This window comes from Eleginops maclovinus, chromosome 19, assembly GCF_036324505.1.
Source record: "Eleginops maclovinus isolate JMC-PN-2008 ecotype Puerto Natales chromosome 19, JC_Emac_rtc_rv5, whole genome shotgun sequence".
Classification (NCBI taxonomy): domain Eukaryota; kingdom Metazoa; phylum Chordata; class Actinopteri; order Perciformes; family Eleginopidae; genus Eleginops; species Eleginops maclovinus.
The window spans coordinates 21834863-21860731 of NC_086367.1; the positions used below are offsets into that span (position 1 = coordinate 21834863).

Sequence of the window (25869 nt, forward strand, 5' to 3'; positions counted from 1 at the left end):
AAATTGGGAGAGGGAGAGGATTGGGAGAGTTGGGAGAATTCTGATTCTCTGATCCTGTCCCCGAATGCACCAACCGGATGTGCGAGCCTCGCGTTCTACGGAAGTAAACAAGCTCAGCTGACGTGGAGCTGCGGAACAAACTGGAACAACCTGAACCCAACAACGCGCTGATTTACAGCAACAAGTGTCCCTCCAGCTTCTTCCTTAGAGCGTTATCTATTAAATAGTCTCTTGTTGGGGTCATCTGAACTCCCGGGATTAACTCAACCACAGAGAGATTAATAAAACAAACATGGCGGTGTCAGCGGACGAGGCCAGCAGACCGTTCGCCGGCCTGTCGGACGTCTCCATCTCGGAGGACATCCCGGTGGAGGGAGACATCTCCGTGCCCATGGGAACCTCTTCCTCCAACAGGCAGCGGGGGGAGGATGAGTTCTCCACGCTAGATGAACCCGTGAAGGAGACCATCCTGCGGGACCTGCGGGCGGTGGGCAGCAAGTTCATCCACGTGCTGTACCCGAAGAGGAGCACCGCCCTGCTGCGGGACTGGGACCTGTGGGGCCCGCTGCTGCTCTGCGTCACCCTGGCTCTGCTGCTCCAGGGAGGCGCGGCCGACAGCGACGACCACGGGGGGCCACAGTTCGCTGAGGTATCAGACTGTTGTATCAATTCAAAGTGTATTTATATAGCCAATATCATACGCCAGGAACGCTTTATTAAAAAGGATTGTCATCACGACACTCTTCTCCAAATTCAGGACACTGTCTTCGTCCCTCTAAAAAACAGGATGCTTTAATACTCATTTGTGGTAATGGTAACTATATACAGAGGTGGAAGAAGTACCAGAGTGTAGGAATACTGTTAAAAGAAGTAAAAGTACAAAAGTATTAGCATCAATAGATCTGTTTGTGTACTGCAGGGTAGCTTTTGTATTTACTCCAGGTGTAACTCAATTCTGATTCAAGTGTTGATTATATTTAACATCATTAATCCAAATCTGCCTAGCAACTAAAGGTATTCAATAAATGTAGTGGAGTAAAAGTACAATATAGCAAACAATTGAAATCCTCAAGTAAGTCCCGTAGTAATTGGGTAAATGTATTAAGTTACTCTACACCACTGATAGCCTGATAACAGTAACAACACAAAGATGACAGAAAAAACAACAAGAAAATACCAAAAACACGATGTAAAAAACATTTGTTTTAATCAATAATTCCTTAACTTAAGTTTGGATCAGAGTGAAAAAAGCTTAATTAGCTTCATTTTGTAAACTAACAAATCAAAATCCAAAGGTTTCCATTTATCACAGCACAACTGTATTGTATTGTTAAATTTTTACTAGTTAATCTGTTTTAATCCGTTAATTGACTAAGTGTAATATATCTTGTCTCCTCTGCCTACTCACTAACACGTTGAATATATCTTCCCCCAGGTCTTCGTCATCGTCTGGTTCGGCTCCATCATCATCACCCTGAACTCCAAGCTGCTGGGCGGCACCATCTCCTTCTTCCAGAGCCTGTGTGTGTTGGGTTACTGCATCATGCCTCTGACGGCGGCCATGGCAGTGTGTCGCATCGTCCTGGTGGGCGGCTCGGGGACGGTCAGCTTCATCGTGCGGCTCGTGGTGGTGACGGCGTCCTTCGGCTGGTCCACCTTCGCCTCCACGGCCTTCCTTGCCGACAGCCAGCCGCCCGGACGCAAGGCGCTGGTGGTTTACCCGGTGTTCCTCTTCTACTTCGTGATCGGCTGGATGGTCCTGACGTTCTCGCCGTCACAGTAGAAGGGAAACCAAAAGGAAGTGTTAAACTGACAGAGATGAGGAAGGTTTTTGTGGAGTGAAATAACTCAAACTACCGGATCTGCCTTGGAGGGAAGATGAATGACTGCTGAAGTGGGTCTTTCTGGGCCTCTGTTTAAGCACAAAGGCTCATGGGACATCAAAATAATTCCTTTCAGGCAAAGCAATCGCACTCAGATTCAGAAGAGTCTGGTGGACGCTGTGCTGCAGATGGTGAAAGCTAATGAATATCTTCACATTTAAGAGCTGTGTAATGGTAAGGTACATAGTCTTGTATGTGCTCTATGAATGTTGGAACTACCAGGGCTACAATATAATATTTCCTCTATCTCTGGGTCTAAGAACTTGTTTATTTTTATGGTCATTTTCATCCTAAATTCTTTACTTTTAGACGTTTAGCAGATGCTTTTCTGCAGCTTGACCACGCATCCTGGCTGTTGGGCTATTAGTGAGCAGCTGTGCACTGTGAACTGTGATTATTGGTGATTGTTGTCCTTTTCAACAAACTTTCTTTTAGTATTTTGGGGGAAAATGTTGTTTTTATTTGTCAGATAACAAGAGGGAAAGAGATTGGGACGACCTCTTGGCCACAGGAGGTATCTCATGTCTGTGAAATATGAAAGTACAGCCTAGCTTAGCATAAAGAATAGGGAGAGGGATAATTAACTGGATTGTTTCTGTCCAAAGTTAACAAACTACCAACAACTCTAAACTATAAAGGATTAATTAACATGTCGTGTAATTCGTTTTTATGTGGTCTTATGCACCTGAATGTTCTTGACCAACACTAGAAGGGTATCAATCTTCTCATCCAACCTTCAGCAGGAGAAAGGATAATTATAGTCCTCCAAGAGTTTCCTTAAGGATATAATCTAAAACTGATGCACATCAGATGCACATCTCATTCTGATATAACTCCCTAAGTTGCATAGCGGTGTCACCTTTGCTCTTGCAGCCACGTGGATTCAAAAAGTTAATTGGATTTAAGATGTAAAAATAAGTCAGTCTGATTAACAGCTTCTGTCATTTCTGTAAGGCAGGCATGTTGCACGTTGGCAGTCAGCTGTTATTTGTTTAAAGGCACAATGAGTAGGGTTTGTCGGTTGTGGTTTGTAAACAAAACTTTAAAAGCCATCACCCGGTTTACTCTGGAACAAGCTTTGTTTGCTTAGTACTTTGCCCAGGATGTATTTGCGTTTCTTCAGCACCGTGTTCGCCATTTCTGTATCTTGTCTTTGCATGCATGCTTACAATCTGGCACCTTGTGACTACGTTATTTAAGAGAGGTTTACTCACAGAAACGTCCAGAACACAGGACTGCAGATACAGAAGGCAGCATGCTTAAAGAGGGTCATACGTGATGAATGAGGAAGATCCTACTCCTTGTGCCTTTTATCATAAAGCATTTAATAAGTCAACCTTTGTCTGTGCTTATTGTCTAAAGTATTCTTGAATACATTCTTGGCTGCACAAACTGCAAAACAACTAATATTAGAAGAAATCAGAGCTTCCTATTATAGAATATTTATGACAACAGGACATTTAATACCCTTTTTCTGTCTCGAGTAAGAGATGTACTTCTTTCTGTTTTCTTAAACCATTTAGATTTCCATCTTTACTGGTAAATGTTAACTTTGTGGTGAATGATCAGATGTTCTTTGACCAATTATGGAAATCTATACTTTTCAATGTTGGGTTGAAAACAGCATTCTGGGAAATGTAGGAAATGGATGCATCACGTTGAGGGGAAAAAAGGTCAATCAAAAAAGTAAAATTGTAATATTTCTTATAGGACATGTGACACCACACACCTGATAATACATCAGTGATTTGATATCTCGCTCTGCTTCTGGGATCAGTCGAATGTTTTAGCCCTTCTACTAATCTTTCTGATGACCTCTGACCCTCTGACCCTGGCTCTGTAGAAAGATAACCTGTTCTTTATGTTCCTTTAAATCACCAAGTCTAGTTTTGTTGACTTCTTTTAATTTATATGATTTCCTGTAAAAAAGATTAAACTATAATGAATCTGCTTTGATTGTTGCTCTCTTCTTTTACCTTCAACCTGTTTCACATTACTAACATCATTTCTATATATTTTACACTTTTTTAGGACATTCAGAAGTCAACTCTCTACACTACCGATGACGTGTTCACTTTGAAATGCTTCCATCTGGCAGGTTTTAGTTCTTTACTCTAAAATTCCTCTGGAGAATAACGCTTTTAAGATAATATAAACACATGTTATTTATATAGCGTTTTTCCTGGCGCTCAAATCAATTTTACAAGCAGGTAAAGAAAAATAACAACAAAAGTAAAAAGTGCTAATCTAGGAGGAATAGGGGCGAGGGGTTAGTGGATAAAGAGTTAAAGGCAAGAGTCAAGTCAAGTTGAGTTGAGGGCTTTTTTAATATAACAAATATAACTTAAATACAGGTTTACAAGTATTTAACTGAAAAGCCTGAAAATGGCTTTGAAATCATTACGTTTAGTATCATATTAACTTTTCATTAAATGTAATTATTGTATTTAGTCTAGAGCCAAAGTTTTCAGTGGGTTAACAATTTCGAGATTAAAAATGCCTGAATATCCATTTTTCAGAATAATAAAATAAAGGTCAAAACTCAAAGTAGTTTTTCTACCTTTGGTCACACCTTGAATATGTTTTCCTTTGTTGCCACACGAGAAAATGTTTTTGGGATTTCTCAGAATTCTGAAAAAAATCAGAAAGCGTTTCCAGATTTTTCAATAACAATTGACGTCATCCCCCAGCGACTCCTTCAACAAAAGCGCACGGTGGTTCATGCCCAAAAAATAGAAAACATTATTCTGAATTTACTCATTTTTGAAAAACTTGGTCACATCCCAGAATGTGTGTGGCTCTAATCCTGTGACTGCACACTGGGTGCAGTTTCTTTCTTCTTTTTTAAACAACAATCGACGTCACCACACTGCGACTCCTTCAAAACGGGGCGGAGTGTCAACAAAAGCTCACCGTGCTTCATGCATGCAGTTACCCATAGATACATGTAGCGGCACTAGCTGGTAACCTCTACCCTCTTCACGATGGAGGATCTCCTACCGCTGCCTCCTGAAGTCTGGGTCTACATCTTCAGCTTCCTGAGCACCGAGGAGAAACACTCGGTGCGCTTCGGCTGCAGACAGCTGAAAATGCTCATCGACCAGCCGTCCCTGTGGAAGGATCACACCGTGGTGCTGTGCGACCTGCGCCGCTACACGTACGGCTTCTGGGACATGCTGCGCCACCGCAAACTCACCCGGGTGGCGGTGCGACATCTGCGGCGTAAAGAGTGGCGGCGCCTCGTCAAGTTCCTGCCGTCCCTCACTGCTGTGCTGTTCGCTGACGGGGGGAGGAAATACAAGGGGAAATACATGGAGAACCTGGCCCACTTTCCCCAGTTGAAGGTGTGGCAGAGTAAACCTAGTTCTAAACTATTGTGTGTATAAATTTATAAGGGAAATTATAGAATACCCTCAGAGGTGGGAGGAGGACTCAGATCTTGTACTTGAGTAAAGTAGAAGTACCAGAGCGTTGGAATACTCTGTTACAAGTACAAGTCCTGCATTCAAAATATGCTTAAAGCAAAGCTTTTCAGTGGCCCCCGTAGTCCCTGGTGCAAGGTTATTCAATTAAAAAAAGTTTACAATAAACAAATCTCCACAAAGTTTTAAAAGTATATTTCCATAAAACTACTCTGAGCAGCAATGCGCCAGTGATGTGTGGAAGGGATTTGGTTGCACCACATTATTGTGCAAGTAATTGAAAATAGTTTGAAATAAAAAAGCATGAATTGGAGATCATATATATCCGGCGTTGCGGTTTGTTGACGGTCCCTACAGTCTCTCGTCCGCAGACAGAAACCAATGAATGAACTCGCGTGGAGGACGGCGCATATCGAACTGTTCTGATAAAGACTGATCTGTTGCTCGTTGTCTACCTTCCTATGGCTGTGAAGTCCCTTATGTTTTATTTTAAAAACGTTATGTTCATGAGTTATTGATCTGCGAAGTTCGAATCTGTCAATATCTTTAAAGAACTTTCAACCCCTTCCTTTCCCATCACTCCCCAGCAGCTCTCTATTCTTTGATTGAATTAAAACGTGCAAACGTTTGCCTCGAATTATAGCGCGTGCGCACAATTTAGTAAAGCCTGGCCTCGTTTTTTTTTCGTTTTTTCTGTCTATGGCCACCCCCGGCTCCGTAAAAGTATGATTTAAGTGTTGATTATATTTTCTCATCATCAAATCTACTAAAGGTTTTAATTAAATGTAGTGGAGTGAAAGTACACTATTTATCTCTGAGATGTAGTATGCAGTGGTGTAGTCTACGTGATACGCTGGTATACGCCGTATACCCACTAGAAAATGCCAGTGATTTCCGTATACACTCTTAAAAATGAGCGATGATACGTAACAACATCATTTTGTGACTGCGCTTTAACGCTTTCGCCCCTTCTGTGTTAATACTGTTGGACGTCTGGGGCTTCCGTCGCTTGTAGCCTGTTGCTAGGCAACAGCAACACACTTTGTTCGGCTCTGACAAACCCCGCGTTTCTCTAACGTTATCAGAATGTGATCCGTCCACCATTCAAGTTCGCGGAGCGCTAAACAGGAAGCAAACATGAAACGAAAACAGACGACAATATTTAAATGTTTCCGAAGTTTTCCCCTACTACCACTACAGAAGAAGAGCCAGGTCAGGAGGCTGTCCTAACGGTGACAGAGAACGAGCCCGGCACTACCGCAAGGTAAGGGAAGTGTGTGTGTGTGTGTGTGTGTGTGTGTGTGTGTGTGTGTGTGTGTGTGTGTGTGTGTGTGTGTGTGTGTGTGTGTGTGTGTGTGTGTGTGTGTGTGTGTGTGTGTGTGTGTGTGTGTGTGTGTGTGTGTGTGTGTGTGTGTGTGTGTGTGTGTGTGTGTGTGTGTGTGTGTGTGTGTGTGTGTGTGTGTGTGTGTGTGTGTGTGTGTGTGTGTGAGAGAGTGTGTGTGTGGAGATTGGCTCTTTTCAGCAGATGTTATTGGTAAAAACGTGTATTATGATAACTAGTCATGTTTTTTTTTTATTTCCAGGTTGTTCTGTTTGCAGCACTACAAAATCAACCGGTGTCCTCACAGAACAACGAGTGTCTATGTCTGAGGAGTGGGTGCACTTTAAGATCCAGTCCTCCGATTCAAGCTGAACAACATCTCTGGCCTCTTTGAGAAACAAGATTAGACGACATGAGACGTCCAGAGCTCACAAAATAGCCCAGGAGCTCACGGAGAAGGGTGGACAAGATTTAGTTGGAGATTTGGTGAGAGCTGTGTCAGAGACTGTGTTTGCTGAGACAGATTCTGTATTCGGAACAGCACACTATCTTGCAAAGATGAACCAACCTTTTACTGACCATGATAGTCTCATTGAGCGTCAGAAAATAAGAAAATAGTGCCAACATGGGCACTAGTCTGCACTCAAGGTACAGTTCTGCAAAAATTGTAGAACACATAGCAAAAGACATGCAGAAAAAAAAACTTCACAGTATTGTGACGTCTTCAAGCAAGTTGTCTGTTCTCATTGACGAGGCTACATCTATTAGCCACAAATCTGCAATGGTTGTCAACTTGAAAGCCTCAGTGGATGGAGCTACTCCTGCATTTTTGTTCCTGGAGCTGGTTGAGCTGGAGAGCCAAAGGGCAAAGGATATAGAAGAAGCTCTGCTGAACTGTTTGGACACTGCAGGCTTCACTGAAGAGTGGCTTCAAAAGAATTGGGTCTCATTTGTTTTTGATGGCGCCAGTGTCATGTTAGGCAAGAACTCTGGTGTGGCAACCAGGCTGACAGCAAGGTACCCTAACCTCAACACATGGCACTGCATGAACCACCATTTGGAACTGGCTGTATCTGATGCTGTGGATGAGGTTCAGGCATTCAACCACTTCAAAGTGTTCCTAGAGAAGATCCACAATCTCTACAGTCAGTCCAATACAAATTCACGAGAGCTTCTGGAAGCAGTACAAGAAGTGGTCTCGCAAGTCCTGAAAATTGCCAGAGTTTTAAGTATGGGTGGCCAGCAGTTTCCGTTCTGTAAAGGCTGTGTGGACATCATATGAAGCACTCGATAGACACTTTGAAAATGCTGCAGGCGACCAAACAAGAAGCAGCAAAGAGAGACAAACTTATAGAGGCCTGGCACGTTGAATGCAAAGCAAGGAATTCCTTTGTGACCTCTGACTCATGTTTGATGCACTGTCTGAACTTACAAACCTGTCTCAGCAACAGGCCCATTCTGTCACACTCTTGAGAGCAGACCATCTTCTAAAGCGCACCATCAGAGAGCTGGCATCATTCTAAGATACCCAAGGAGAGAAATTAGAGGAAGCACTGACTGCACACGCTTTGGGACATTTAGGATCTGTTCCCTTGGAGGCAAATGCAAAGCTCACACCAATCAATGCAAAACAATTCCTACAAAGTCTGATTAACAACTTGGAGAAGCGCCTCTCATTTGATGGTGAAGTGCTTCATGATCTCACTGTTCTGGATACAGGCGACTGGCTATCAACCCCTGGCATACGGCATGGTGAGGAACAAGTGAAACGACTCTGCAGGCGATTCAATCTTGGTGAAGAGCAAGCAGTTAATGGTATGAGAGATTTCCTTGAGCACCCAGACAGTGAGCCTGAAAGCTTAAAGCCACTCATACAATGCATGAAGACCATCCCTTGCAGCACTGCTGAGTGTGAAAGGGGCTTCAGTCTCATGAACAATGTATGCACAGACAAGAGATCGACACTGTTGTTGTCAAATGTAAGTAATTTGATGATGATCAGCATCAAGGGGCCCCCTGTAACATGGCTGAGAAGCCATCGCTCTGCCACGCAAGCAAGGAGGCAATGCACACCTCAGATGCCCGAGTACAAACATATGTGGAAAGCTCTGTAGACTACCAGACTGTCTAGAAGTGTTCCATCCTTTTTTCAGGGCTCGTGGACTAACACAGTGAACCCAGTATGCACATGTTGATTGCTTTTTCAACCCTCATTTATTGAGGTGAAGCTTATTTGTTAATTTGTTTCTTGTTTGAAGCTAATTTGTCTTGTAGCACTTCAAGGATGTTTTTGCTTGTTCCTTTCAGCTGATACAGTATATAGTTTGACAATGATTTATGGAAGACAATTCATAAACCCATGAGTGACGTCACGGATACTACGTCCATTATTTATACAGTCTATGTTCACAACACGTTAAACCTCTTAAGCCCAGACGCAGCAACTTGTAAGAAACAGCGTCTCAGGGCATGTTAACATTTAACAACCTATTAATGTGGCATACCCACTTAACGGGAAGAAACTCAGCTACCAGACCATATTAACCATTTACCAAAACGAAACATAATTCCAACACCAAGCGTCTAAATCAGCACTGAACGAAAACGAGCTAACGCTACATAGCACCGAGTGAGCTATGGCCATATAGCCCAGGGTAGCCCAACCAAGAATTGTTAGCCCTACCATAAAACCAACTAATATTCAATGAGTCAGGCCCACTTGAGGGAATTTAAACAACTCGAAGGGAGACCAAGTTGATATAGATTTCAAATAAATAATTGATTAATTAACATATAAGTCAGTAGATGTTTGCCTGCTGCGAACACGACTCATCTTGCTTGGGGTGAAGTCGTCCCGCCGTACTCTTACCATCCATTCGGCTCTCACCGACACATCCACTGGAAAGCTATGAAAGCTTATAGTACTATTTGTACTTCGACAAATTCGTACAAAGTGGTACGCAACAATGAAGTGCGGTCTTTTTCACGCGTTGATACGCGTTGATACGCCAACCGCCTCTCTTTCACCCGAAATCCACTCATATTTAAACTTTGTCAGTCAAATTATTAGCAGCTACTCTAAACTAGCATCTCCAATCTCCACAACAACACAACCTACCGGAAGTAGTCCAGCGTACCCTCAACACACGGAAGTTAACCAGAAGTTCTATTGTGCTCGTAGCCTATTAAGCTCAGGTCAAACTTTATCACGGATACGTTTGTTTTTAAACGTCGTCGGACGAAACAACAGATGGCGTTGGCGGGCGTGTTGGATAAGGACACACCTTTGACACCTGCAGGGGAAGACGACCACTCCGGTCCTGCGTCTTCCATGTGCCAGGCTCGGCCGGACGAAGATGAGCAAAAAGAAGAGGAGATGGAGCAGGAGGAAGAGGACGAGGAAAGGGGCTGGCATGGCCAGCTACAGCCAACCACTGCGGGCACGGACTCTGGCCATGATGCTAATGCTACCACTGACATTAGCCAACGACCCGGGGATGTACCGCGGCGCCCCTTCAGGAAATTTACCCTTCAAGGCCAATAGGTAACCAGCAGAGATCTTTCAATGCTGCCTGGTTTGGCACATACAGCTGGCTTGAATATTCGGTTGAGATGGACGCAACTTTCTGCTTCGCCTGCCGACAATTTTGTTGGGTAGTGGTGGTGCTCTTCCTTGTCTTGTTGCCTAATTAGCATACTTAATTTGTTGGAGATGTGTTTTGACTCTTAGCTGTTGTGTGGTAGACTATATATGGCTTTAGGACAACGTAACTATTAACTATACCGTCTGTCTCTCTCTCCATCTCTCCGTCTGTCTGTCCGTCTCTGTGTGTGCGTGTTTCTAGCTGTGGGAGGGCGTTGTTTTATTGAATATATATTCACATTGAAATTATGGCATTGATTTGAGCCCCATCGCTGTATGGGTTAGCCCCACCAGTTGAACCAGAAAAATACTCTGGCGCCGCCGCCACTGGCTATGGCGATTTGTTTACTTCATGCTATCTGCACAAACCACATATCATTTGAAGCCTGAGATTCCACGGATTCCATTGGTATTCTCATCACTGTATGAACAAAACCCAGTGAACTAGCAGCCAAGAAAGAGCAAGAAAGCTGCTTCACTTTAGCCTAGAGCCATAGCTATAAACAGTCTTTGCGGTTTGTGATCAAAAGTTGTGTTCAAGGTCACACAAACGCTGCTGAAGGTCATACAAACGCTGCTGAAGGTTAATCCGATGTCTGTGTCACTTTGATTACTGATAATCTATCAATATTTATTTGTAATAAACTGGTACGGCGCAACAAGCGATGCCTTTTTTTCAGGTGCGGGACATTTGAGAAATCTCTAAGCGGTTGACCAATCACAACAGAGTCGAAAGCTAACCAATCAGAGCAGAGTGCGGTTTTACAAAGGTGGGGGCATGGGCTCTTCAGAGCGTTTTCAGACGGAGTGAAAGTGGTCATTTATGTACAGGCAGTGTGAGTAAAATAAAGCGCTTTTTCAACATTGAAGCATGAAAACATGTCATAGTGGAGCAACAAAATACTATGGACCTGAAAAGTAGCATGATAGGGGACCTTTAAGTACAATTCTTGAGTGAATGTACCTAGTTAATTTACACCACTGACCGTCAGAGGGCAGATATGTAGTGAAATAAAACAAGTGTCAGTGTATTAGCAGCAGATGTCAAAGGTTACACACAACTGTTGAATCAAAAATAATCTGTAAGCGGATATTAGGAACATGTCACTGTGACCCGGGTATGATTGGACACCATATTTAGAATTAGGACAGGAATGACAATTCTGATTCTGATTTTTTCCACTGCCAAGGACATTGGGGTGAGGAACGGCACCTGGGAGGAGCCCATGCTGGGGGGTAATCTCACCCAGAAGCTGCAGGAGCGTCTGACTCACCTGAGTGTGTGTAACGTGAGGCTGCCGTGCACCGTGGAGTTCATCACCGCCGTGTCGCAGCTGGTCAACCTGCGCTTCCTGCTCTTCCATCAGCAGGGGGAGGGCTACGGGCTGGACACGGTGAGGCCGGTGCCCTGCGCCGTCTTCCACAAAATGCTGCTGAGCCTGAAGAAGCTGAAGCACCTGTCCTGGGGGATGAGAGGGGAGCCGCCTGAGCCTCTGCCGAACGACTACCTCAGTCCATCTGACCCGGAGCACCCAGGTGAGCCAGTAGCACCTCGGTCACCTGTATTTTCAATAATTGTTATTAGAGATATTTCATTTACAGTAATGTAAAAAAGATGAAAGCAGCAAATCCTTACAGTTGAGAGGCAGATATTGGTGCTATTTGACATTAAATTACGCAATTAATGATAACATATTCCCAGTTTGTGCCTCCCATTGAGGCTGCATCAAGCAATTAATTCCTTCATCAATTAACCTGTCCAATTATTTATTTTACAACTGGGTTAAATAACAGTACACACATGCATAACATGTTGAAAACCCTCACAGAATTTGCCATACTCTTTAAACCCCCTTTAGTCTGTAAAACTCTGTCTCAAACCCTCTCCTCCTCTTCTAGGAGTTCCCCGGTATGGCGGTCCAGCGCTGACCAGTCTGGAGCTGGTGGATTACCCAGAAACCATCCTGCCGGAGAACGCGCTGAGGAGCTTGACCTCGCTGAAGTCGCTGACTGTCCGCTACAGATACATCAGAGAGGGCATCGAGTGCCGCCTCACGTCCTGGCTGAGTCCGCTCCAACAGCTGGAGACGCTCACCATCATCGGTAAAACCGTATGCATTTTATCCTTCTAGAAGTAAGATTTTCCTCCAGATAGTTAAGGATAGATGGCTGAATAAATCCAGAGGTTTTAATGTGTCTCTTCCTTGTCGTCTCAGGCGGTAACTCTCTGGCCGCCTACACCACCACCATCCCCTCTAGTGTGTCCCGGCTGACGCTGCGAGTGGCCATAACTCTGAAGGACATGGACTCCATCGCACCCAAAGTCCCGTCTCTGGAGCACCTGGACATCGAGCAGAACCGGTCCAGCGGCAGCCTCTGCAGACGCATCCCCATGCTGTTCCCCCAGCTCAGGACGCTCAGGATACGGTGAGACAGAGAAACCAGTTCAGGTTTTTAGACTGGGAACACTCTCACAAGTGCATTTCTGCGGCAAAGTGGCTTTCTCCTAACAGGATTATTTGTCTCAAATTCACATGTGGCTGCCTGTGCTTCGAGAGAATTATAGTGAAAACTAGTTGGCTGCATGCACTTAAAATAGGGAAGTATTCTTGTGTCTTTATAAGCTTTACCAGCATAAAGTTAAACCTTTAACTGATCTTTAAAGTGTCCGTGCATCACGCTGTCTTGGCGCTTGATACTCTCAATCATGCAGGAGCAATACTACACTTACACCCTGTATAAAACACTGAAACAAACACTGGATTTCTCACATTTCATGCAGTAAGACTCACCTGTCCTGTCTCTCCCCCCTTAGGTTTTTCCGCAGAGAGCCAGAGAAGGACCTGCTGAGCCTCCACCGGCTGCGGCACCTGGTGCAGCTGGAGCTACTGGTGGAGCGCTCCTTCATCCTGAGGGACTACCTGAACGGTCACCCCTGGCCCAGCCCCTGCGTACAGGAGCACATCAACCAGCTGCGAGAGCTGTCGGAGAACCGGATCACCGTCATCACCACGATGCGCCGGAGGACCCCGCTGCGGGAGTGTGACTGTGTGTGGGAGGGTGACTGAAGAGGGGGCTTTAACCCTCAGTAATAGGAAGACTTCAGAACGGTTTGAAGACTGACGGAACTGAGACGTTCTCTTCAGACTTTAATGCATCATATAAAATCATGATTCTTTTGGACAATCAATCAAATATTACAGCAACGGCTGCCATCATTTTGACTCGGAACCCCTTGAAGATGAAGCACTGAAATGTACTAGATGCAGGGTCCACTTCAGCAACAGTGATCACGAATTAGAAAAACTCAATCAGTGTGTTAACCCCTCATTCAAAGCTGCTTTTCCTCAAGTGGTGAAGTTTCAAATGACAGAACAAACTAATAGTGGAACGTTTCTTATAAGTTCAATGTGAACCCTCTGCAGGAGTGGCACTGAAGTCAATATGACCGCTGAAAAAGGCCAGACCAGAACTCTGTTTTGTTGTACTGATGTTAAACGCACATCATACTGAATGAATAATGAAAACGGCAGGTATGGGAGATGTTGCATTAACCAGGTAAAAATGGCTTTTAGAAGTATAGAAAATAAATGTCTGTTATCCGAGCCTGGCTCAGATAAAGACATGGTATTATTCTAAATAAACTAAAACCCAGTGAGACTCGGGTCAGTTATCAGGCCTGGTTTATGTTTCTGTTTTTGCTCTTGTTTATGGACACTTTATTTTGAATTCTTTGTTTGGTTTTTAAGTTTCTGTATGTTTTCTTTCTTAAATGTTGAATTATAAACCATATCTTGGTGGTTATTATTATTATTATTATTACGTCCAAGCCTTCGTTTCAGAACCAAATGGTTAATGTGAGAAGTCTGTCTTGTAGTGTTGAACGCACAGTAAACGTTCCCCCAAAGACTTAATGGTACCTTGTTTGCCGCATTTCTACTGCAAAGATACGTATGGACTTGCAGGAGGCTTTATGTATTGAACAGGCTTTCAGTCATCAGTTGAATGTTTTCTTACTGTTTATTACAAACTACTGATTATTGCTCCAAACTTCATTGTTTGTATATTTCAGTATGTCAAACGTACCCACCAGTAATAAATAGTCTTGTCTAACGGACCCACACTTCCACGCTCCTTTTTCTCTTTGCTATGTTCGAATGTCTTTTTCATTGATGTAATATCTGTTATTGCCTATAGTTAAACACAAAGAGTTTGGCAGTGACTTTATTATTTATGCAGTGTAGCAGCTATGCAAATGAAAAATAAAGAAGCAGATTTCATGTTTTCTAGGTCCTAAAGTACAGAAAGTTAAACTGGATTCATTTCTGTATTTATGAATTTTGTTTCATTCACAATAAAATGATCCTGAATTTCATTTGGCATTTGTTTTATTTGTTCCTTCTCTGTTTTTTCTCTCATTCCTCTTTTGCCTCCCCGTATAATTTATTTATAATTGTATTTATTGTTTGGTTTATCTTTGTGTAGACATTTGTATTGAAAGACATTCAAGCCCTTAACGACAACCAGACCATTTTAAAGTAGTAACACAGCACAAAAACAATTAGGGAATCAGTTGAACTATTTAAATTAACCCGAGCAAAAAGTACCAAAGTACCAAAATACCATTATATTAATATACTTGTTACCTATATATAAGAGAAAGACAGTTAAATACAATAAAACACGTTTAATTATATTTGTATTTTTGCTCTCAACTATACAGTATAAACAAAGGATGTACTCTAAACAATTAGAGTATTATATTTACTCAATAACAGAAGTATACAAAGAAAGAATTGCCTCAGTGTTTCTGTCCATATTTTCAGGATCAAATCTGTATTGTCTGCCTCTCCTGTGACATGTCACCCTGCTTCGAATGTTGAAAGAGGTCGGAAAGCTGGCCGGCTCTGCTGTGATTGGTCAACTGCTTAGAGATGTCCCGCCCCTTAGCCTATCACGTACAATGTGTTGAAACGATAGCCAATAAAAGTGTGTTTGTTACTTAGTGATGTCTCTGGGTTCCGGAAGTAAACAAAGGAGTCCAATGGAGGCTTTTCAGGGTGGGGGGTGTAGCTTTATACACACAGTGTCTGTTTTTAACCCCCCCCCCCCTCAGAACTCCAGCAGCAGCGTCAGCGGCTCCGCAGACTTCAGGCTGATCTCCTGTTTCTGTCCGTAAGCCCCCTGCTCCACCTTCACGCCGGCCATCCTACACTTCAGCGAGCCGGACATGATCTCCCTGCAGGCAGAGATCAGGGTGGAGAAGAGCTGCCCCCCCAACCACAGCTCACCCCCACCTCTGTACTGCCTACTCCTCTTGGGCCCCACCTCCCCGAGCAGGGAGTCCTGGGGGATGAATAAAACGCTCCCGGGAAGGTTGAGAACAGAGACAGAGTGTCCGGTGTCTTTACGGAAAAACTTGGTGGTCATCAGACTGCTGGCTGTGGAGGAGAGGACGGAGAAATATTAAATAAAACTGCCTTTATTTTTATATTTTAACTCAACATCATGCTGGAATAAAAAGTCCCATTAGGATTAGATGAGTTTACGTAGAGTTTTGGGGTTTCTTTAGGGGGTTAAGTCAATATTATCTCTCCTGTATTAATTTGCAATTACAGTCCAATTTTTAAAATATTTTATCTCCTGTTTTCAACTTTGAATTTGTTGGGTTTTGATTTCAATTGCATGATTTTTCTCAATTGCAAGTATCTCTTAAATACTTTCATAATGAACACACTTATGTTCCTTTACTAAATTACATCCAAATATCGGTTTTAATACATGCATTCATCTGTCAATATGTTTAATAACTAACATGTTATCTGAGGAATATTAACCAGACTATAATATTTAGTCACAGAGAAAGTCTGCAGAGTTTAAAGACGTCTCACCCATCTCATGAGCGACTTCCTCCGTGGCTCCATGGAAGAAGCAAACGTAAACCACCAATCCCTCCTGGATCTGAGCACAGAGAGGCACAGTGAAGATGTTTACTGTAGATTATTTATCTACCACCTCTGAAAGCTCCTCTGAGGACCATGAATGTATGGGCTGGATTTCATGTAACTCCATAGGGTGTGATAGACAGAAAGCACAAGTATTTCGGCCCATCCCAAGCGGAAAATGTGAAACCAAACAGTCGAGAAGAACCATTAAGATATACATTTAAGATCATTGAAATAAAATTAACAGAGGAATAACCCCACCCACCTCGGCCCACTGAGCGTCGGCCCCGTCGTGCGCTGGTTGGATTTTAACCCTGGCCTCGCTGCACTGCTGGATGACCGTCCGGGCCTGAAGAGTCCTGTTCCTCTGCAGGGGAGTGGCGCTGCACACACACACATAAGCAGATTTGCGTTCGTCACTTCCGCCAGGTGCTTAACGTTAAGTGCTGTCCCGAATCGAACACTTATCAGCGAAGGTGCGCACCACAGATGTCAGTGCTCTGCAATGCAGGACCCTGAACCTCAGTGCACTGTCTGAAGTGTCCGGTTCGAGACATAGCCAGTGTATACATCAAAACACATCCCATATGATACACACCAAAACATTCAACTCACATCAAGTACCTAAGACGTGTCTCAATAGTTTAAAAATCTGACCTGCTGATGCAACTTCACTTTAACGTAAAACTGATATTATAATTGTATGTTTATCATGAAGAATTTACTATTAAATAACGTACATTTTCTCCAAAAGTGAAACAAATATCGAATACATAAAGGTTGTTCTAAAAACGTAGGTCAGTATATCCCCCTTTTTCAACATCTTTTAGAAGAAAACAGGTGCAGGTGTCTTAACATATCAAGTTAGGTGCCCCAAATATCTTTAGATTGTTAGTCCACATCTTATTTGTACATGCAGGGGTGACAAATGTTGAGCTTTACTCACCGCCTTTGTTACTTGTGTTTTTGTTTGTGAATTTAAAACAAAGTTGTGGCACATGTGCGTACTTTTAGCCGGCGAAAAAAGTACTTAAGACTGATCAATGATTCACCCGTCACTGCCAATCATATTACCTGGAAGTCTGGACTGTTTGAGGGGTCATCTCTTTAAAAAAAAAGCACATCTTTGTGAGGTGAGTATTGGTACGTACCTGTCCACATTAGGAGGGGGTTTGGCTGTCTGCGCCGGGGTTGAGTCAGCGATGGTGAAGACGGGCCAGGGTTTGGAGCTCGGGGCCACGACAGGCTCCAGACCAGAGCTGGAGATCTTTTTAGCCGGAGACGTCCCGTCCAGGTCTCTCCTTCTCTTCCTCGTTTGCTGGGTGCTGCCCGGGCTCTTGGTTTGGGTGTTTAGCCCTCTGCTTTGACCTGGAGGTGTAATTGCCTCGGTCCTAGTTTGTGGAGCTTTGTGTTTAGCTGTGATCTCAGGTGCAGAATGTGACTCTGGGAGAGAGTTGATGATGTTCTGGACTTTGACGAAGTGAAGGGTTCTGGCCTGAGAAACACTCTCCTTCTGGTCATGAGGTCCAGCCTGCTCCTCTATCTGAGGGTTCAGATGGACCGGGTCTACACTGTTGGAGGGGTTTGTCTGCTTCTGGAAAAGTCTGCCCAGGATAGGGTCGTTAGAAGTCCTTGGCTGGAGGATTATGGGAGTACTCAACTGAAACGTAATGGGTGTTTTCAGATGAACGAGGATGGGAATTCTGGCGGGAGTTAAAGACGGAGGGGGCACAGGGTTCTCCTAGGATTTGGATGAGAAACAGAGTCTGTGAGACGTCTTCAGGTTCTCACTTTGTAAATAGAGTATGCCTTTTTCATAACAGTGTACCGGGTCTTTCTTAGTATTCAGAGGTAGCTGCAGCATTCGTTATTATCTGTAATTTCAATAGTCATTCTAGTATTAAACTCAGTAACTATTTCTCTGAGTACTACTTTTTATTGGAGATAGCAAAGAGTGCATGCCCATATATAAGGGATTCACAGGAGATAATTACATTTGATTATATATATCTTTTCATCCCAATTTCTTTTGGTTACAGCAACATGTTAAATGATGTACTAAACATAAAGATAACTAGCAAATACACATCAACAGTAGAAATAATAAATAGTGAACTACTATTAGGACAGTTTAAGACCTTACAAATAGTACAAGAGGCTGTGCAACGTACCCCTCTGGCCTCTAGAATCGGTGTTGTCCAACTCTCTTCATCACCAACATCTTCATCAAGCTCCACAACACCATTCTCGCCATCATCGCTGTGATCATGGGCATCCCTCCCACTGCCAGGAGGAAGATACAGAGACAGGATTATCACCTTTATTTGGAAAGGAGTCGGCAACACTGCACAGGACACACTGCTAAAATCCAGCCCTCATTTTCCATTTTCCCAGGAGATGGTTTCCAATCCAATAACAGCAAGGTTTATAGGAGACAAATGGAAATGTAAGAGGTTATTCTACAACTGTTATATTAACTTTATAATGCTGACTAAAAGCCAAACACGTGTCTATTGCTACTTGTATTATGTTGTATGTGTATTCATGAAGACGCTACACCCTTAGACTTCTTCAAATTACAGCTACTTGTACTGCTAGTACTGGATCTTGCAGTCTTTATACAAGTAAAACACATTCAGTCCTGCGTGATGATTAAAGAAGTGTTTCTACATCCACACACCGGTCTAGATCCTCAGGGTTCTGTGGAGATCTCAGCGTCTGCAGAGGAGATTCTGCTGTGTGTGACTGTGTTTGGATTTCTGGTTTCTTCTTCTTGGTCTTCCTGCTGCACTCCGAGCAGCTGTTGATCCACTGCACCACATCAGGTCGCATCGTTTTCCAGAAGTACCTGATCATGACATCAGCTTGGTATTAAATAAATGCACCTTCAGAGTTCAATGCAATCTAAATTTGAAGAAAACCTCCTTGAAAAGAGATGTCCTACCAGGATGGTATGAAATGGATTAATAAAAGTATGCTCAACTAAACAGACTGCACGTGCAAAACTCCTCTGATTAATCCTGACAGTTTAAAGCTAAATATGTTAGAAATAGCCGTCATTTATTGGTTGATTTTCTGTTATGAAAGGAAAGGAGTTTCTCAATGGGATGAATCAAGTTTATTAGTGACAGAGCAGACCCCCCGCTCACCTTTCGTTGAGCAGTCTGAGACACTTGTTGGCGTTGAGGTGGTTCAGCTCGTCGTGGAATTCCACCAGGGCCTCTTCCACTCTCTGCCGGCTCCTCAGGATCAAACACAGCCGGCCTCCTTTCTCTATGTGCAGCCTGCCGCCTGAGAGAGCGGGGGAGTATCAGCTGACCGAGGGAACTCACGTGAGGTGTTATCTGCATTTGTTATTATTTGGAAAGCTTGGCATTATATGAAGTAAATGCATGCTAATCCTGATTAAAACTCATCTGTTGAGGCTTGTTAAAGGGTCTTAGAGGTGTCTGGTTGCTTTGAATGATTGTTTCCCTACATAGCAACACAGAAGACATTATGACTGCTGTGTTGTTAGAAAAGAGCACTGTTTCCATATCTTAGTTTGCTTGGTACCCCTTAATGAAAAGCAAAGCATAATCCAACAAATATCACAATTGCAATACTTGTTCCAGAGTAAACATAAATTGAACTCGTACATTAATTTGACACAAAAGACCTCCTGGAGTAATCTAATGACCTGTTGTAGTCATTTATTCTAAATCTGTTTAGGGTCTAGTTCTGGTTTGTACCTACCTTTGATGCAATACTTCTTGCAGAACCTCCTGAAGGTGTTCTTCTCCACGTAGCTGAGTCCAGGAGGATAAGTCTGTTTGCTCAGGTAGAGCTCCACGGCATCATACTTAGCAAAATAGGCCTACCGAATAAAATACACAGGTGAGACGGCACCAGAGTTTGATTTGACTGACTCTTTTGTTCTTCTGTAACATGCGATATTTCGCTCAACCCCAAATGATCATACTTCATCTACTCCAGGCTGGATTGGACCTCTGATTGGAGTCTGAGGGGGAAAAGACACATCACATTACAGTTAATTAAGCAACATTTAATTAAACAAAAGTCACTTCAAATAAAAGCAATTATTCATGAAAATACCAATTTAAAAAAAGGCAAAAATGGGTTTCAATTTGTGACAGAAGACACCGCTCAATCAACTGTGTTTAAAAAAGTAAACATCACAGGAGTTCACTTCCTGTTCCCCTACTGTCATTTTCTTATTCTCATCCTGAAGCCTCACCTCTTGTTCGCCGCCGTGCACCATAAGTGTTGGCACGGCGTCTGGACGGACCGTGACCTTCTCCCCGCTGCGGTCGAAACAGTCCTCGGTGAAGTGGGACGAGCAAACGGACGAGCCGAGCCGAGGATGCCAGTGAGGACGACCGACCGCCTTCAACCACTGACGCAGGAGAGCCGTGTTGTCCAGAGGAAACCTGGAGGGAAGGCGGATGAATAGATATTTCAGAAAGCATTTGCATATATTCATAATTTAACTCTTGGGAGCTGATTTGTTAGTCCTCTGTTGAGTGGTTTTAAATGAAGAATAAATGAAGAACAAATCCTCAGAATCAAATTGTGGTTAATTTGCTGACTCAGATAAAAGTAGATATTAATTAAGAGGCATGATGGAAACACATTTGAATAATCCCAATGGTAGACTCCAGATATTAAGTCCTTATTTTCCTGAAGTTTCAAGATACTAATCCAACGTTTTGATAAAATATCTTATTAAATTGAGAAACAAGTCAATCTTTTTATGTACGTGTTCCATTATTTTGAGATATTAAGTCATTATTCTGAAACGTTTTCTGATTATTTAAGGATAACAATGATGGATAAGGAATTACAGGAGCTTTTTTCCTCTGATTTTTTTCCTTTATCGGCATTAACGGGCTTCCATATGTTAAAAGAGGCGTCCACTTAGATCAATGGCTAAGAATAAAAATAATTTAAAGAGCATAAAGAATAATAAATGATAGGATATACAGTGAATACTTATCAGAAAAGCATCAATTATAGTACGACTTCCTACCTAAAGAACTAAGTATTAAGAAACCCAGTTATCTATGTAGCCTCAGTGTCTGCTCCTCTCCTGCAGGATAACTATTAGACCCCTTAATGTGGACAAAACTCCTCATACTTATGGAAGGTGAGGCCGAGGCCGCGCTCCACCGGCCCGCAGCCGTTGGGGCAGGTCTGGACGCTGCAGCGGAGCCACCTCCTCTTGGTCCTGTTGATGCAGGTCTGGCAGGAGGAGACCCAGCGGGCCAGCTCCCGGGTCATGCTGTCCCAGTAGAAGCGCTTTGTGATCTCACGCTGGCAGACTCCCAGCCCGCAGTGATTCTGGTCGTCATGAAACTGATGCAGGATCGAGTTCACCTGTCAATAAGAGGCAAAAAAGCATGTGTTTGTAGTATTTTTTAAGGGTGTTTTTGCATTTACTTGCAAGAAAGTACAGATTTAGACAGGAAAGAGTGTCATTTTATAAAAGGTTCCTGCACTTTAGCTTCATTCTCTTTAAGACGCTGATACAGGACTCATAATACACTGCAGGTAAATCACGCTGACCTCTGCTCTGCTGCGTAGCACTCGGACAGGAGGAGAGACTTGAGTGTACATCAGCACACCGTCTGAAGCAGAAGAGAAACACTTCTTTAAGGCCTTTCCGTTTAATCAGCTGCTATAATCTGGTTAATTGAGGATTAAAAGAGGCAAGTGTTCTCACTCTTTCCTCTCACCTTTTAGCCCAAAGCGCTTACTCATCCTTTTCAAACTACCTCTGGATTTCTTGTTTTGCATTGGTAAGACTCTGTGGCTCAGATACCTGCAGGACGTAACCAAAACAGTTCATCAAATCAAATCAAAATGCATCCTGTAACACGTTGAAGAAGGGGTCGTCGTGACGTACCTGGCGATCTGGTTGAACAGCTTGAAGCTCGGCTCGATGAGTGTCTTCCTCCTCTTTACCTCCATCACTTTCTGGATGTCTCTAGTGTCTGGACCTGGGAGGCAGTACTGATGCTCCTGCAACTCCGCGGGTCGTTCGGAGGTTTGATCGGTGGGGCTTCTGGTTCTTCCCCTGGCAGCAGAGAAGAGGTCTTCAACGCTGCTGGAGTATAGGAAGTCCTCATCTGAAGCGACAGGAACCTGAAAACCAGGAAGGGTGACTCTTAAATGGAGACTTTTGGGTGTGTTATTGCTTTTCAGTAGATAGATCATCAATTTGAGCCTACTCAAAGTGCTTGTCTCACCTGGTCCTCCTGCGCTGTCACAGGGATGATGGTGGGTACGGCGTCTGGTGACAGAGTCATCTGACCCTCGTCGCTCAGCGTGAAGCAGGACGGCTCAAAGTGTTTCGAGCAGAGGCAGGATTTTGTGCGCAGCGAGCCTTCGTCCCTCTGAGCCACCGCCAGCCAACGTCGCCGTTGCTCTTCCACTTTTGGAAACCTTTGGGACCGAGTTAAACTTTTAGAACTGAAAAGAAGGAAAGTCTTCTCTCTCCTCGGGTCTCTTTGATTTACCGACTGACGGGTCTTTATTCATCAGATCTTCCACGTCTGTTGATATCTTACAAAACTTTTCACTCCTTTAATAAAAACTGATTTACTTTTACTTTTTTCTGCCCTACAAAAAGATCGAAATACCTTAATAATTGCTAATTATTTTGTAACCTTTGACAGGCACAGTATAACATCAGCAGCCTTTTTTAACGTATTCGTTTCATAAATCATGTTTATTTTTTATACCATAAGCTATATCACTTGTGGGTGTTATGCATTACTTGAGGACTGATTTTGGATGAAAGAGACGTTTTCATAACCTGATTTTAATATCTCTCTAGAGCACTCTGATCGGGATGTAAACGTGTAACAGTAGAGGGACAAAATGAGCACCATCAAGTCCTTTTTAATCAGACTTAAAATCTGTGTAACCTGTGGAAGCTGAGCTCGGGGTAAATGTAGCTGGTTGCGTCGCAGCCGTAGGCCAGGCAGACCTGGACGGGGGGTTCATGCGGTTCTGGGACACTTCGGTTCTGACAAACAGCGCACTCTTTGATCCAGGACTTCACAACTTTCGTCACTCCAACCCAGTAGTACCTCAGCTGCACGGACAGAGGAGGAACACTTTTATTTCACCCACATTATCCTCATTTATTTGTTCTGTCGATCAAAAATGATATCCTAGAAACTCACCATTATCTCTTTTATTACTTTGACCCGGCCGGCGTGGTGGTTGTTGTCATGGAAACGGACCATGAGTTCCCTCACCTCCTGGTCGCTCTTGACGACTCGGAGGAGGCGGCCTCGGTACGAACGCCACAGACAGCCATCTGCAGGACCGGGGGGATGGGGGGGAGGAAATAGAAGTCAGGCTAGAGGATTGTGTGTGGTGGATTTATATTGGCTAGGGGGCGGGACATTTGTAAGCGGTTGACCAATCACAACAGAGCTGGGCAGCTTACCAATCAGAGCAGACTGGGCTCTGGTTTCAGGCAGAGGGTGCTTACCATTGAGTGATAAATGTTCTCTTTTATGAAAGCGACTCTGTGTATACTCGCTCCGAGTTACCTTTATAGATGAACTTTTTGCTCGCAGCTTTGGTCACTTTCTTCGAGGTCTTTGATGCGTCTTCAGAAAACGTTCCATGTTTCACAAACTGCTCGACCTTATGCAGCAAGTCAAAAGAAGGCATCTGTGAGGGAAGAGACAACAATATTTAACCCCTTCAATGCAATCACATAACCAATCATAAATCAGGCAAACTTATCTAAAGATGCAGGGACTACTGATCTAAAAAACAACTGTTCATGGTATTTAATTAATTGTTTACATGCAATGAGTAGAATTGCTCAACTATAGGGCTGCAACAGACACTTATTGTCATTAGCAATGCAATTTTCAGGGTAGATAATTTAATCAATTGTCAAAAATAGTCTAGATAGATCCTAGTTGTCTTGTTTTGTCGATCCAAACCCCTAAAATATTTATGCCATTCTTGCATTAACGATGATCAAAACTAGTTGCAAATAGTTATTTCTGCATCGATTAATGCATTGTTAAATATTCATTGCAGCACTAAAGATGTTTAAATTATTGGTGTTAGGGAATATTTTGCTCAGGTGTTTAACCTTGGTTCATAATGTTCTCCTTCCTCTGTCTGCGCTCCCATGGCATATTTTCTTTGGCCTTCGGGTTTCTGTAATCTCCTTTAAAGAGGGACAGCTTGGGTGCATTGGTGATGCCAGACCGAGCACAAGCTGACCTGAGATTAGTTTATTGTTTAGGGACATCTAGACGCCCTCCTTATCTGGACTTTAGGTTCCCTGAAGTACATTGTTATCCAATGTGCGACAGCTTTAGTTAGATTGAGGATCCATATTTGTTTAGTGTGGCAACTCAGCAATGTTGATTGTCCATTCCAAACAGGTTAAAACCTCGTATTGTACTAGAGATCTTTAGAACTGGTTGAGCAACCGCTGTGTCAACTCGTGGCTGCAGAACATGTATTGTCAATTCTCGGGCAGTTGCCTCAGGATAGACCAGTGTTTGCCTTCAAAGTTCCAGCTCTCCACATTGTCTCTCTTCGTCTCCATTGCTTCAGAAGTTTCCACCACATTTAGCATAACTTTGTTATAATATTTGTTATCCTACTTGACAATGAACCTGTTTCTGATTAAGTCTGAAAACGAATCAATAAATAATCTATTTGTTAATTAGGAAAAATAAAATAACTCATAATATTCCATATAATAAAGACACGTTACCCAATCTCCGAAGAAGAACAAAATACTCAGACCATTGCTTTAAATTTGAGCTCCAAAAAATATAAACGTCATTTTCATTTAACTCATGATTCACAACAAACACTGACCTGTATACCCACCTTAACGTTAGCACATCCTGCGTCTGGTTGACTGAAATCCTCGTTACACCAGCAGTAACTTCTCCAACGGAAACTCAGCTTTAAAGCGTTTGGTTTTTTTACTCAACTGTTTGCCCTAACAACTTCGACTAGTTACGTTTATCTGAATGTATAAATATATTCTCCAAATTGTTCAATATAAGGACAAACTAGAGGCTAAATGTGCCTTTGGTGGTTCACTCATTTAAGTTAGCAGTAGCAGCCCTGTTACATGTCTCGGTTATGGAGATTTTCAAAATAGAAGTTCAGTTTTTGATTTTTTTAAACTATATTTTAATTTATAAAAAAGGCATACAATTTCATAACATTTTAAACGTTAACGTATATATAGTATAATATACAAATCAAGGTATATATAGCTTGTGTGTATATATTTTTGACATTGTTTTATTACTAAACACATCCAGATGATGCATTGTATCAGTACAGCTTTACATTTTGAGGTCTTAGTTAAAAAAACAACCTTCTTTTAGAATGTTTTGTCTTATTAAATGCTTTTATTTTGTATAAAATATAACGAACCGGAAATGACATTATCCATGTTTACTGCTCACTTGACAGAGGCTCAGTTTTAACGCAGGTTGCAAACGCTGCTGTCACCAAAGCTTCTGAGTGCTGTTCGTTTCGGTTACCTGAAACATAACAGAGCGCCCCCTGCTGGCCTGGAGGAGACTCCTGCGTCCCTATGGCTCATTGTAGAACTATTTATTATAACAATCTTTACTAAATTGATCCT

At 42.9% G+C, this 25869-nt stretch overlaps 3 protein-coding genes across 4 annotated transcripts; 2 read left to right on the plus strand and 1 right to left on the minus strand.

Moving 5' to 3' along the window:
- Positions 1-71: 71 nt before the first annotated feature.
- Positions 72-3834, plus strand: yipf6 (Yip1 domain family, member 6). Its single transcript, XM_063909579.1, has 2 exons — positions 72-649; positions 1436-3834. Exons 1-2 carry the CDS (start codon positions 293-295, stop codon positions 1781-1783), a joined length of 705 nt encoding a protein of 234 aa, XP_063765649.1. The 5' UTR covers positions 72-292; the 3' UTR covers positions 1784-3834.
- Positions 3835-4764: 930 nt separating this feature from the next.
- Positions 4765-14644, plus strand: LOC134881961 (uncharacterized). Its single transcript, XM_063909577.1, has 5 exons — positions 4765-5227; positions 11460-11805; positions 12169-12372; positions 12486-12696; positions 13085-14644. The coding sequence occupies exons 1-5, from the start codon at positions 4868-4870 to the stop codon at positions 13335-13337; spliced, it is 1374 nt and encodes a 457-aa protein (XP_063765647.1). The 5' UTR covers positions 4765-4867; the 3' UTR covers positions 13338-14644.
- Positions 14271-25332, minus strand: LOC134881960 (uncharacterized). Of its 2 annotated transcripts, none has more exons than XM_063909576.1 (19): positions 25095-25332; positions 23780-23903; positions 23405-23541; positions 23144-23313; positions 22463-22658; positions 22120-22358; positions 21950-22035; positions 21780-21841; positions 21352-21590; positions 20452-20644; positions 20176-20214; positions 19950-20070; positions 19364-19505; positions 18895-19062; positions 18395-18497; positions 17366-17955; positions 16480-16597; positions 16161-16230; positions 14271-15710 (listed from the first exon to the last, which is right to left on the minus strand). In XM_063909576.1, exons 2-19 carry the CDS (start codon positions 23901-23903, stop codon positions 15382-15384), a joined length of 3126 nt encoding a protein of 1041 aa, XP_063765646.1. In that variant the 5' UTR covers positions 25095-25332; the 3' UTR covers positions 14271-15381. The 2 variants fall into 2 exon arrangements, with proteins under 2 accessions (XP_063765646.1, XP_063765645.1); XM_063909575.1 differs by having other exon boundaries at positions 18386-18497.
- Positions 25333-25869: the final 537 nt, after the last annotated feature.

Coding starts and splice junctions, on each gene's coding strand:
- LOC134881960 (XM_063909575.1), bottom strand. CDS start 23,903: ATGCCTTCTTTTGACTTGCTGCATAAGGTCGAGCAGTTTGTGAAACAT. Junction 23,314..23,404: donor AAGTAATAAAAGAGATAATG/GTGAGTTTCTAG, acceptor CTGTCCGTGCAG/CTGAGGTACTACTGGGTTGG. Junction 20,215..20,451: donor TGCACGGCGGCGAACAAGAG/GTGAGGCTTCAG, acceptor TTTCCCCCTCAG/ACTCCAATCAGAGGTCCAAT.
- yipf6 (XM_063909579.1), top strand. CDS start 293: ATGGCGGTGTCAGCGGACGAGGCCAGCAGACCGTTCGCCGGCCTGTCG. Junction 650..1,435: donor GGGGGCCACAGTTCGCTGAG/GTATCAGACTGT, acceptor ATCTTCCCCCAG/GTCTTCGTCATCGTCTGGTT.
- LOC134881961 (XM_063909577.1), top strand. CDS start 4,868: ATGGAGGATCTCCTACCGCTGCCTCCTGAAGTCTGGGTCTACATCTTC. Junction 12,373..12,485: donor GGAGACGCTCACCATCATCG/GTAAAACCGTAT, acceptor TTGTCGTCTCAG/GCGGTAACTCTCTGGCCGCC. Junction 12,697..13,084: donor CTCAGGACGCTCAGGATACG/GTGAGACAGAGA, acceptor CTCCCCCCTTAG/GTTTTTCCGCAGAGAGCCAG.